This window comes from Phytophthora parasitica, assembly GCF_000247585.1.
Source record: "Phytophthora parasitica INRA-310 unplaced genomic scaffold supercont2.1, whole genome shotgun sequence".
Taxonomy (NCBI): Eukaryota; Oomycota; class Peronosporomycetes; order Peronosporales; family Peronosporaceae; genus Phytophthora; species Phytophthora nicotianae.
Window position 1 is genome coordinate 4,602,220 of NW_008634126.1, and position 11,309 is coordinate 4,613,528.

Here is an 11,309-nt window from a genome sequence, read left to right on the forward strand (position 1 = left end):
AGGAATGAGCACGCGGTGCCAGTGTGGCGCAACAGCTTCATTAGCTTTAGGCTTGGAGCTTGTAGAGGTTTGCAGGCGGTAGGAAGAGGAGTTGATGTGGTAGGAAGAAGAGTTGAGGTGGTAGGGATCCAATAGTAGATCGCCGATTTGAAGTAGATCACGTACAGAAATGAATGCCGCCTGTCGATCTAGTCTGCTCTTGCGTATTCCACACCAATGATTTCTTAATCCTCAGGCCGTCGAAGCGTGTCCTGAAGTCAGTCTAGTCGGTTCCCACCAGAAGATCGGTCGGTATCAAACGGACGGGCTTGTCAAATTCACAGCGCGCTTCGCCACGCATTTCGAGACAGACAGGTATAGAGGCAGGCGGGAAATGGCGTCTCTCCGCTCGCAATTGAACGGGGACCTTCTGTTTACAAGGTTGGTGAGCCAAACTGCTTCCAGTATCACTAATAAAACTGTGGGACGGCGGGTATACGCTCTGGTTCTGTGCTAGAGCGATTGACTCAACAAACACATGGCGAGCAAAATGGTAAGATGAATATGTACCAAGGACTGGGGATATGAGATAGAGCCGAGCGCGGGTCAAGAAAGCGGCTTACCGATCGCGATCGAGGGAGGCATAACGATCGCAGGTGGGCGCAGGGGGCAGGGAATGAGACGAGGCAGCACGAGGAACAAGAGTGGCAGCAAGAAACTCAACGATGAAGCCACCCCAGCGAGTGAGATGTGCGGCATTTGTTATGGAGCTCCAAAATGCGATCCAGCAAGACAAGTTACGCAGACGCGCGCAAAGGGTGCTGCAACGACGGCACAGCGAGGAAACCCTTGCGGGTCTACGTAGGCACAAGCTCCTGATCTCGAGTAGGAGTGTTGGAAGTGCAGCTGTGCACGGGAGGTAATCACCATCTGGGGATCCGGCTACAACACCAGAGTTATATCCGACGGTAGTGCTTTTTTGAGATATCCTAGAATTTTGTTTTTGTAAGACGCCTACTTAGGAGCTCATATCTTGACTTGCGGTGCCACTGAAGGAAGCTAAAGCATGCCCTGCAAACACTTTGTAAAGAAGTCGTCGCATCCATGCATTTTTCTCCTTTCGACACAGATTGGTGATGAACGCTGCAGATCATCGGCATTTGATGAGAATACCACAAAGTATGTGCCTGCGTTCACTTTAGCATAGTTGTTTTAGCGAATAAAAGTCCGAGAAAACAAACTTGTTTTTCGCTTGAACTCAAGCTCAGTCAGTTTCTTTTTTTCTTCTTTTTTTTCTTTTCTTTTCTTTTTTTTATTGCTAAAATGATCAACTGAGTCCATGAAATCTTAGAAACCATGTTCTGACCGTAAGAAAAAGGACCAACACTCGATTTTGAAACGGCACATCTTGCGCAACCAAGCTTCCTATTGGCCAATAGCCAAAAACGGAACAGAAAGAAGTCATTTCACGCGATTAAGTACAAGTTAATCACTCTTAAGTACGAAAAGTGATTTTTTTTCTGGCCCTAACTCGAAAACTACCAGTGCTCCATGGCTTAAGTTCCACCACTACTCTTAGAGTATTGTCGTCTTTTTGTATGCTAGGCTGCTAAACCATATTCAACATAATGAGAGGCACAAATCATAGTTGATCTCCAAATAGTGTCAATTCTTCTCTTGATCGTAAATGGAAGCCCATGTTGAAAACGAATTTTGGCCTTAGTAGCATTGGATAACGAGTTTTGGTCCTCTTTCTAAAACAACTTTTTTTTCCTACATTTTATAATAGCGTTTATCAAGAAGACATTCTGACTATTCTTCTGTTCTCGAGTCGCATTTGTCCATACGACGTCTCTTTTCGACCTCCTTCCTATAAAACAGCAGAGTCTGAATAGCGTCTCGACCACGGGTATCTGTCGGTGATGCAGCCCGTAACCCACTTAAAGATCTGCCATCGGTTCCGGCATTGTGTTTGTGTCCGTCTTGAGTCAAATCGCTTTGGTGCTTCAATTTCGATCGTGATGATACAGTACCTTTTGATAGTCGATCTAGCAGCTCGCTCGCTTCCGACGGTACCACATACACTGGAGCTGGGGGCTGATACGAACGCGACAAAATTTGATGGCGAAGTGTCTTGGTGGGTGCTGGAGGCACTTGGGTGGAAGAATTCCAACCTTGAATGGATGGCGTCTTCTCGTCTTGAATGGGTTTGTGCTCAATGGTGGGTGATCTTGACCGAGAAAGATCAACACCTTTCGCTGTCCCTACAGTTGGTTTAGGATTTGAGATCGCTGCCTGGAGATTTCCACTGCTCAATCGCTTTGAGAAAGACGATTGAGATGATGACTGGCGAATGATTGCTCTATTTTGCCGACTTACTCGCGCTTTGCCTTCGTCAGAATCGAAAAACTTCAGCAACTCCGACAAGTTCGGAGGAGGTGGGAACCCACGCGCGGACATCGTGCCCTTGGCACTTCCCTCACTGGTGCTCGAGTCTTGTACAGCACAACCCAAAATACCCCATCGTAACTGAAGAATCGCAAGTACTCGAATGCAAGAATAGTTATTTTCTATTCTGTTGATCATGCGACATTGTAGCTAATTTTTGTCTGTCCCTTAACATGTAGGCAGCTCACAGTGGATGAACTGAGAAGTTGAGTTAAATACTCGCGATAACAATGTTAACTACCGCTGCCGCTGATCTGGATTCGGATTTCTTCGAGGAACCTGCAGCATCAGGAGGTGACGATCGAATCGAAGCCGATCGCGTAGTGTTTGCTCGATCTGCTTCCATCCGTCGACTCTCATCTGCCACAATAAGCCGGAAAGGATCCCTCCGACGGTCGTCTTTGCTGCTCGGTGCCTCGGCCCCTCAACTTCCTTCGTCGTCACCACTGCGACGTCCAGCGACAGCAGCTGCCACAACACACAGCCGTGTACATCAAGCTTTGCGTGAGAATGACAACAGTTTCGAGTTTTCTATCAAGGAGGCTACATTGGATGGGTTGCTTTATTCATCGCGATTCCCGATCAAAGAAATCACGACCCGGAGATCTTCTTCAGCGTTTCTTCGCAAAGACAAGAGCGATATACCCGAACGTAAGAACAGTAGCGACGATCCAAGCCATGAAAATACTACGGAAACTACACCTGAGATGGATATCCAGGCGAAGAAGAGGGAACGGCGACGGCAGCTCTTGGCAGAGCGAGAACGGGCTCGGTCTGCTGCGCCTACGTTAATGTCCGGATCCAGCAGCGAATCAACGGTCAAGACAGTCACAGTGATAGATGAATCTGCATTTATCCTTCGCAAGCGGCGCTGCGCTAAAACGTTTGAAGATATGATTGCTGCTCGATTGAAGCCACATGATGGCACGGGTGACACAAAATCTAGAGGTAAAAGTGCAGTCGATTCGATTCCTGAAAGTGAGGGAGACACTCGATCTCCAAGAATCGATAATGGTGTTGACAAATTGTTGGAGCACGGCATCATTCAGTCCGTGCTGGCACTGAGCACAAGTTCCGACGCAGCTACCCAGGGACACTGTTGCCGAGCGCTTTATTATTTGTCGCGGTTTCACGCTGCTCGAAAGCCCATGATTACTCAAGGCGTCGTTGCTAGTCTCAAACAACTCTCACGAACTCCTTTACCCGCTCCCCGACAAGATATAGCAGCAACACTATGTCACTTGTCTGAAGAAGACAATGCTGTGGAAGCTCTGTTTTTCGAAGGAATCGATCGTTCGCTATTACGTTTGATCACATCTCCAAGCTGGGAAACCAAGCGCATATGTGCAGCTACAGTGTTTAATCTATCGGCAGATGCACGGCACATCCGACACTTCAGAGAGGGTTTCTCTCAGCTGCTAATCGCAGTAACGAAAACCAACGGAGGAATCAGTGGCAGTAGCCTCTTGAACACAGTAGATACTAATTCTTCATCGACGTTCTTGATCAAGGCGATCTACAATACTTCCCTGGTACCAATGTTCCAAAGCGCTCTGATCGGAGAAAATATTCCTCGGTTTTTGGCAACACACATTCCGTTGGTACCCCCAGTTATTCAAAGCTGGGCACTCCGATCGTTTATCTCGCTGTGTGAAGTGCAGACCAATCGGCAACTCCTAATCTCATCTCAATTTTGTGAGCTACTGGAGTCCATGTTACTTTCCACAAACGAAGAAATTCAAGAAATCACACTCTTGATATTGTTGCAGTTGTCCACCGATGAAGGAAGCCGCATCAAGATCTGCAACTGGTTGCCCATCAGCTCGCTGGTCCGGAGTACCACCCAGCATATTAAAAATACCAAGTCTCGCTCTACGGGAAACCGAGACCTGGTGTATCTGCATTCCTGCATCCTACGAAACTTGAGTGATAGTGTGCTAACGCACCATGATCTTATTCAAGAGGGCGCTGTTCCGGTGTTGCTGGAAATGAGTCGGATGTCTGAGCCAACCGTCAAAGTGAATGCCATTTGCTCCTTTTGTTACCTAGTTTCGAGCTCTACAGATGAGGTGGCGATCCACATTCCAGAGCTGACAGAACTACTACTGACGCTGACGCAGTCGACGAACTCGCAAGACTGTGTGTTCGCTGTGGAGTCGCTCTACAATATTTCGTGCTGTGATGACTGTGTTCCTGTGCTTTGCGAATCCGAGTCTCTACTGGATCGGTTGCTACAACTTGCTACTGATCCTGTCCATAAACAAATAGCAGAGTTGGTTGCTGCTATTGTTTACAGACTGGCAGGTATGGTAAGTTGTGCTCCACGATTATTGAGAAGAGGATTCCTCTCGCAACTGGTACATCTCATTCGCCAATACCCGACCTGTCGAGCTTACGCTTTGAACGCGCTTTTCTTATTGGCTAGAAATGGTGGAGACGACTTTCCTCATGGCGGTGATGAAATGACACAGCTTGTTCTTGCTCTACTAAGCAACGGTAATGAACTTAAGATGGCGGCGAAGATATGGATGAAACCAGGTATCTCTGCACGGCTCGTGAAGCGTAAAACCAATCTCGATATTTCTCAAGGTGATCCAGTGACTATTCGAAGTGGTGTCACCTTATTGGCACACCTTGCGCACCACCCAAAGAATCGAGCCGCCCTTGTTCGCAATGGAGCAGTGTTTCGATTCTTGAAGAAACTTAACCGGTTAAAGCCCAGGGTAGACCCAAAAGGAACTACCGATGAAAATGATATTATATGTATTGGCGGAGAGAACGAGGACGAAGCAGCAGAGTATGGGAGTGATGATGACACGATTCTGACCAACTGTGCATTCGTTTATTACTGTCTGACTGCTTCTCAGGAGGGATGCGAGTTTCTCGTGAAAGAACGTGGAGTAGAAGATCTCATTAACCTATCACGGATTCGAACTAAACACACTGGGACGAAAGCTGAGGTCGGTGATGGTGGAGTTGCGTATACCATGAAGGAGCTGTGTACCCTAGCTTTATGTCGCCTATCGTCCTACACTGGACTTGAAGCACGACTGATTGAGCAAGGGGCTATTCAAACTGTGATGGTGTTGGCACTCGTAGCGACCGACAGTATCACGATCAAGGCGTTGTGCATTATGACGCTTGCAAACTGTCTCGTGGACGTCACACCGAATTGTTTGCAGTCGCTCGTTGGCCACGGAATTATATGGGCACTCTCCTCATTGTGTACTGTTGAATACCCCGAGGTCAGCTACGTGTGTGCAGTTTCGTTGTGTAATCTGTCTGCACATCCCAACAAAATCCCAAAGTTTCTGGATGCTGGCGCACCAAAAGCACTGGTTTATCTACTCTCTCATAGTGGGGGAGCTGATGCAGCTGAAGACGCTGCCATCGTGCTCGTGACGGTGAAAACTATCGCGAACCTAGTTGCAAATGAGAAACTTTGTCAAGCTTTCTTGAATGAAGGACTCGAGAAGCATTTGAGTATGCATTTCTCGTCTCCTGAGAGCAGCGAAGAGCTTCGACAGTTAGCTGCGATGGTTCTATTGCGTGTTACTAGTGCGAATGATGCCGTGATATCACCAGAGAGAGTCAAACTCACGATGCTCCTTTGGATGGAACAGATCATCGACATGAAAGATGAAGATCTGGTGCGTAATTGTATGCTTACAGTGCACGACCTTACGAGCAATTCATCACTGGATGTGGCAGAGCTCGATGTTCCACACATTTTGCGGATACTGGTTCAAGTTCTTCAGCGTCATCACATCCACAACACGCACATTGTGACGCTTTGTCTCTCTGCGTTGTACAACTTGTCGTGTCGATTGGCAGCTCTTCCGATGATCGTGCAGTCCGAAATCATGCCTTTCTTGCGCCAACAAGTGCCATTAACAGAAACAACGTTGGCAGGACAGCGGCGAAAAAGTACGAGTTCAGCTCACCCTGCACTGCCATCTACGATTGCTAGCTCCAGCAATTCTGTTAATGTCCAGCTGTGCTGTCTCGTCCTGCACAACTTAAGTTGTTACCATAATGCAGACGACGAAGGTGTTCTAGCTGCCCTTGTGTCGTGTCACGTTGTCGCTACCCTGCACGATATTTACTTCGGACCAAACGATGGACTCAAGGAGACAACTGCTGTGGCAATCTCTAACATCGCCATTGGGAAAGTGAATTCCACCCGCGTACTCGAAGATCATGCCGGTCGTGTGTTGCTACACTTTATTCGTAGTGAACACTTCATACCAACTCATTATCGTCTCGTGGCAGCAACACTGCGGAAGCTGAGTAATGCCCCTGGCAACCAGAACTACTTGCTCAATGCACACATTGCAAGTGCGATGGTTTATATGTTGGATCTGCCCACTATGGAAAGTGATGCCAGCTCAAATATCCTCGCGGCATTGTGTCATTTATCCAGTTGTAAGGCACATCTTCCACGGCTTCTACGTGATGGCGTCTTACCGTGCATCGTTAGGCTTGCCGACCACCCCAACGCCACAGCTGAAATGGTTAGCTATTGCTTCGAACTCATCTCGAATCTCTGCAGTATTGATTTTCAGGAGTACTTGAAGGATTGTCCCGAGATAAACGTCATTGGAACATTGGCTAAGCTATCGGATCATCACATGCAGAGCCATCACCACCAACATATTCTGCAACAAGCACAACAGGAACTCGCGACCTCGCTAGCTTCGTATTGTGCTAGAGGAGAAGAAAGCTCTCATTCCCTGCCTTTACCAGCGCTGATCACAAATTTGATGAAAAGTGCCACCTTCACGACTGGAGCTGCCAAGAAAACACTGCAGCTCAAGGCTAATTACACTGTTATTGCTCGAAAATGGAGTCCACAAGCGCAGCCTAAACCAAAGGACCCCCCACCGCTGGTTTGCAGGGAGATTTTACCCACCGACAATGGACAAGTTGTCTCTCCGGAGGTGAAACAGCGTATTGGGTGCTTCTCACCGCTTCCAAAGGAACCACTTGTCCGTGATGAAAAGAACGATGCGATGGTCGCACCGCCTGTTAGTGCTCCAAATCGAACTATGTTAGCTCGGCGCAATAGCATACGAAGCTTCGGTGTCGGTGGTCTGCGCACACGATCAAGGAACACCTCGATTGTTGGTGCTGGGAAAGTTCTTCAACGTGCTCGCGAGACTCGACATCTTCCGAAATAGCGTTCTGCTACTGAAAACTAGACGCCATGAACGCACAACGTTGACGTATGTTATGAACGCGACTCAAAACTTTAAACAACGTGGTCTGTCGTTTTGGCACCGGTGACTGAAAATCGGATGACCTGTTCGTGTCTTGTACTTACACTGTGAGAGATGTCTAATTACGTGCACCAGAGATAATAAACATTTAGGGATCACTTAAGCTTTTTTTTTTCACGTCTTAACTGGAGGGTAAATATCCCCAATAACGATTTCGATGGTCGTTAGGAGTGATTTTGCAGTGTACGGATTCTCCTCCAAACTCGATATGTTTATTCTTCTTGGCATTTTTTTTTAAAACGAGTTTGAATTTTGATCGATTTCTTATCATAAATCAAGGAATAAAGGAAATGCACGCTACCCATCCTGTACTTGCGTAGGCTTGACACTCAAGTCTCTTGGAGTACATGGGGGTAGACCTTCGCCAGTTTAACCCATCAGAACCGAGAGCCCGAGCGATGCGATCAGCGCACCAACCGTAATAGCGAGGCTTGCAGCACTGGAGGTTGAGGTCGGGGTCGGCGCAGGTGTATTACCATCAGACGTGCTGCCATCAGATGCACTGCTGCTTCCAGTCGACGCACTTCCTTCGGAGGACGACGTCACTGTGGCCTTCACTAGCGTCGGGAACTTAAACGAGCTTGGCGCCACCTCGCAGCCAGACGCAGCAGCCTCACATACAGTGCAGATCTGACCGTACAGGTCACGCTTGCAGCCGTGAGTTGCAGTAGCACACTTCTTGATGTTTTCGTAGCATTTGGGGTTTTCAGTAACAAGATCTGCCACGGCAGGAAGTGACTTCATGTTACCAATGACGTCACTTGTAATCTGGGATGAGGTTTTGCTCGTGAGCATGTCTTCATAGACTTTGAGCAGCGTTTGCGTGCGTTTCGTGTTCGCCGATGTGTCGGTTGGGTTATCCCAAAACGGAATGCTCTCAACGAAGGCCTTGGTATCTTTGTCCGTCTTGAACTCAATACCCCCTTCGGTACAGAATTCAGAATAACTGGCATAGGTCGCGGTTTTGGCCTTGTTCTGAAGGCTTGTGATCCCGACAACATCGTCGATTGGGACGTACCCAAGCACACGGTAGTTGTACGTGCATTTGATACCGTCCGGCAGTGTGTTTGCATCGCAGAGGCCTTGACGCGTACTCGCGCGGCACTCGGCAGTTTTAGCACTCCATGGTTGCAGCGGACATGTGTTAGGGAACGAATACCACCAACAATTCTGGTATGGCGCACGAGCATCAGTCTCTTTGAGACTCCCACCAACAAATGGTCCGACGTTAGGAACACCCAAGGTGGAGTTACCATTGAGAGAGAGGCATTCCTCTGACTCTGTTCCGTTGACTTGGTTGCACCGGCCTCCGTCCATCGCTAAGAATGAACCGTACTCATCTTCGTATTCAGCCAAAGTTTCATTGGTCTGCGTAAACACGATATCGTAAAAAACGACATACTTCATCTTGTTCTTGCGCTGGCACGCTACAGATTGATACGTGACGTCGATGCCTTCGGCTTGTACATACATCAGTGAGCCTTCCACGGAGGCGGTGTTGACAGTGTCGAGTAAGCCGCGGAACTGTTCTTCAGCTGTTTTGTAGTAAGTCGAGCCGAACATCTTGGTGGTCGCATTCCACAGAGGAGCGTCACTCTGCACACGGGCCTGCACCACGTGAACAGGCTTCATATGGTACGAGTCGGAGTTCGCAATCTTTGTGAGAGCGTCGATCCAGGCGGTAGCACCAGAGGCGGTGGATAATGTGACAGCAGCCACAGTGATGGGAGCGAAAATCTTCATGCTGGTGCTTGAGTTCTGGGAAGAGGTTTATTTCACCAAGAGCTTGCTTCGACGACTTGTTAAAGACAGTTAGTTGCTTTGTCGACTGCGACGTTTGTTGGGGAATGAGAGAACTTGATCTATCTAATGCATTGTCCGCTCCGTGGGCGGAGATACTAATTTTGGCTGCTACATGGAAGCACCACTTTGACAACCATGGGGTCAAATATAAAGCATTTCGAATCGATCGAGCCTCCAAAGATAGGAAAGCAACCTTACTACAGTAGCTACCGCAGCCACCGACCTCTGCCTGCAAAACGGAGTGGACAATGCTTCCTCCGAGTGCTGACAGCTAAAGTAAAAAAAAAAAAATCTGTAGAGGGGGAAGAGGGCTACGCGTAGGCTGGGAAAGCTAGTTTTATTTGTTCTAAATTGTATTGTGATTTCCGTCTAAATTTGCCGATTTGGGTAGGACAATCGCCCACATACAAACCCAAGTCATTAGTAGACCCACCACGCCACATGTCATGATCTTATTTCGTACTTAAACAGGTCAGAATACGGAATTGTAAACGCTGGTGGAGGTTCATTCAAAGAACCGCCCATGGAAATTTGAGTAGAACTCACAATAGTGCATGCATTTTCATGAAAAACACTTTCTCGAAGCGAACGATAAAAATACATTGAGAGCTTTATGTATGCGGTGGTTTTACATATTCATCGATATATCTGAAACGTTTCTTGGTTGGTGGAATCGCAGCAAAGTAGTATCGAGACTACAGTTCTAGTCGGACTATCCTGCTTTTTTCTTCGTTTTTGTTCCTCAAGGTTTCTTTGTTGCTGAAAGACGGCAAAACGAACTTCTATATTGTTATGCCAAAAGCTATTCCAGTCAAAACATGCCCCTAGCAATATCTACGTAGCAACGTGCATCTCCTGCGCCTCCTTCGTGTTGTTTAATTCAGAATTTGAAAAGATAAATTTAAGTTATAACATTTAAGACTGTGGTTGGTGTGTCCTCATGCAATAAGCTAGTGCTTGTATATTCTTTGCCAGTGGCGCGCTATCTACTGAAGCAGCAGCATGAACCACCCATTTTGAGTATCGACTCTGTCCAGATTATTAGTCTGGCTGAAGCTCAAACAGCTTCATTGCCATGAACTACGCATAAAGCAGATGCTGCGGCCGTACATTCATCGTATTTTGAATTGAACTAAGCAAATGTTAATCTGACTCCAGTGGACCTAGTTTTTTTTTTAGGCATCTTCGTCAGGGCAACACCCAGACCGAAGTTAGTGCACGAGGAGTAAAACAATCAACATATACTACAATAGCTCCTATATACAAACAATTCCATTGAAGTCCTTGCTCGACTCCATCTGTAGTGGGCCGGGCAACCGCCCAGATGCGGCCGCAATATCATTCTCAACGGATGCGGCCATAGGACATAACTATGCGATGCGATGCGGTGCGGTCGGTTGAGAATGAGCCTTAATATTTGGTCAAAGATGGTGTCATTCGAAAACACATAGCGCACCATATCTTCTTCACGTATACAATAACACTGCGTAGTCAGTAATACGCGTTTTCCGATGGTCAGAATATTGCTGAATCGGCTACGCTCGCTCGATAGGAATGAGTTTTTTTTTTTTTTTTTTTTTTTTTTTAATGAAATATGGTCTTGACTACACCCTGACTCAGTTACCGTCTCAGTTTACCGGCTAATCTGTTTGGGCTGTTCCAGCAGCACACACTGCTTTCCCAGAATAAACAAAAGCGTACTTATTCCATGTGAGATGCTTTGTCATCCAATGAACAAAAATAGTTTTTTTTTCCGGTAACGTGCGAAAAGTAAAGGATTCATGTCCTGATCCTTAAAAA

The 11,309-nt window shown here is 47.2% G+C and overlaps 3 protein-coding genes across 3 annotated transcripts; 1 reads left to right on the plus strand and 2 right to left on the minus strand.

Moving 5' to 3' along the window:
• Positions 1–1,791: 1,791 nt before the first annotated feature.
• On the minus strand, positions 1,792–2,439 carry PPTG_20864 (hypothetical protein; the record flags this gene model as incomplete). Its single annotated transcript, XM_008893064.1, has 2 exons — positions 1,792–2,298; positions 2,359–2,439. The coding sequence occupies 2 exons, from the start codon at positions 2,437–2,439 to the stop codon at positions 1,792–1,794; spliced, it is 588 nt and encodes a 195-aa protein (XP_008891312.1).
• A 218-nt stretch (positions 2,440–2,657) lies between these two features.
• On the plus strand, positions 2,658–7,801 carry PPTG_01188 (hypothetical protein; the record flags this gene model as incomplete). Its single annotated transcript, XM_008892801.1, has 1 exon — positions 2,658–7,801. One exon carries the CDS (start codon positions 2,658–2,660, stop codon positions 7,605–7,607), a length of 4,950 nt encoding a protein of 1,649 aa, XP_008891049.1. The 3' UTR covers positions 7,608–7,801.
• A 274-nt stretch (positions 7,802–8,075) lies between these two features.
• On the minus strand, positions 8,076–9,449 carry PPTG_01189 (hypothetical protein; the record flags this gene model as incomplete). Its single annotated transcript, XM_008892802.1, has 1 exon — positions 8,076–9,449. The coding sequence occupies one exon, from the start codon at positions 9,447–9,449 to the stop codon at positions 8,076–8,078; it is 1,374 nt and encodes a 457-aa protein (XP_008891050.1).
• Between the last annotated feature and the right edge of the window lie 1,860 nt (positions 9,450–11,309).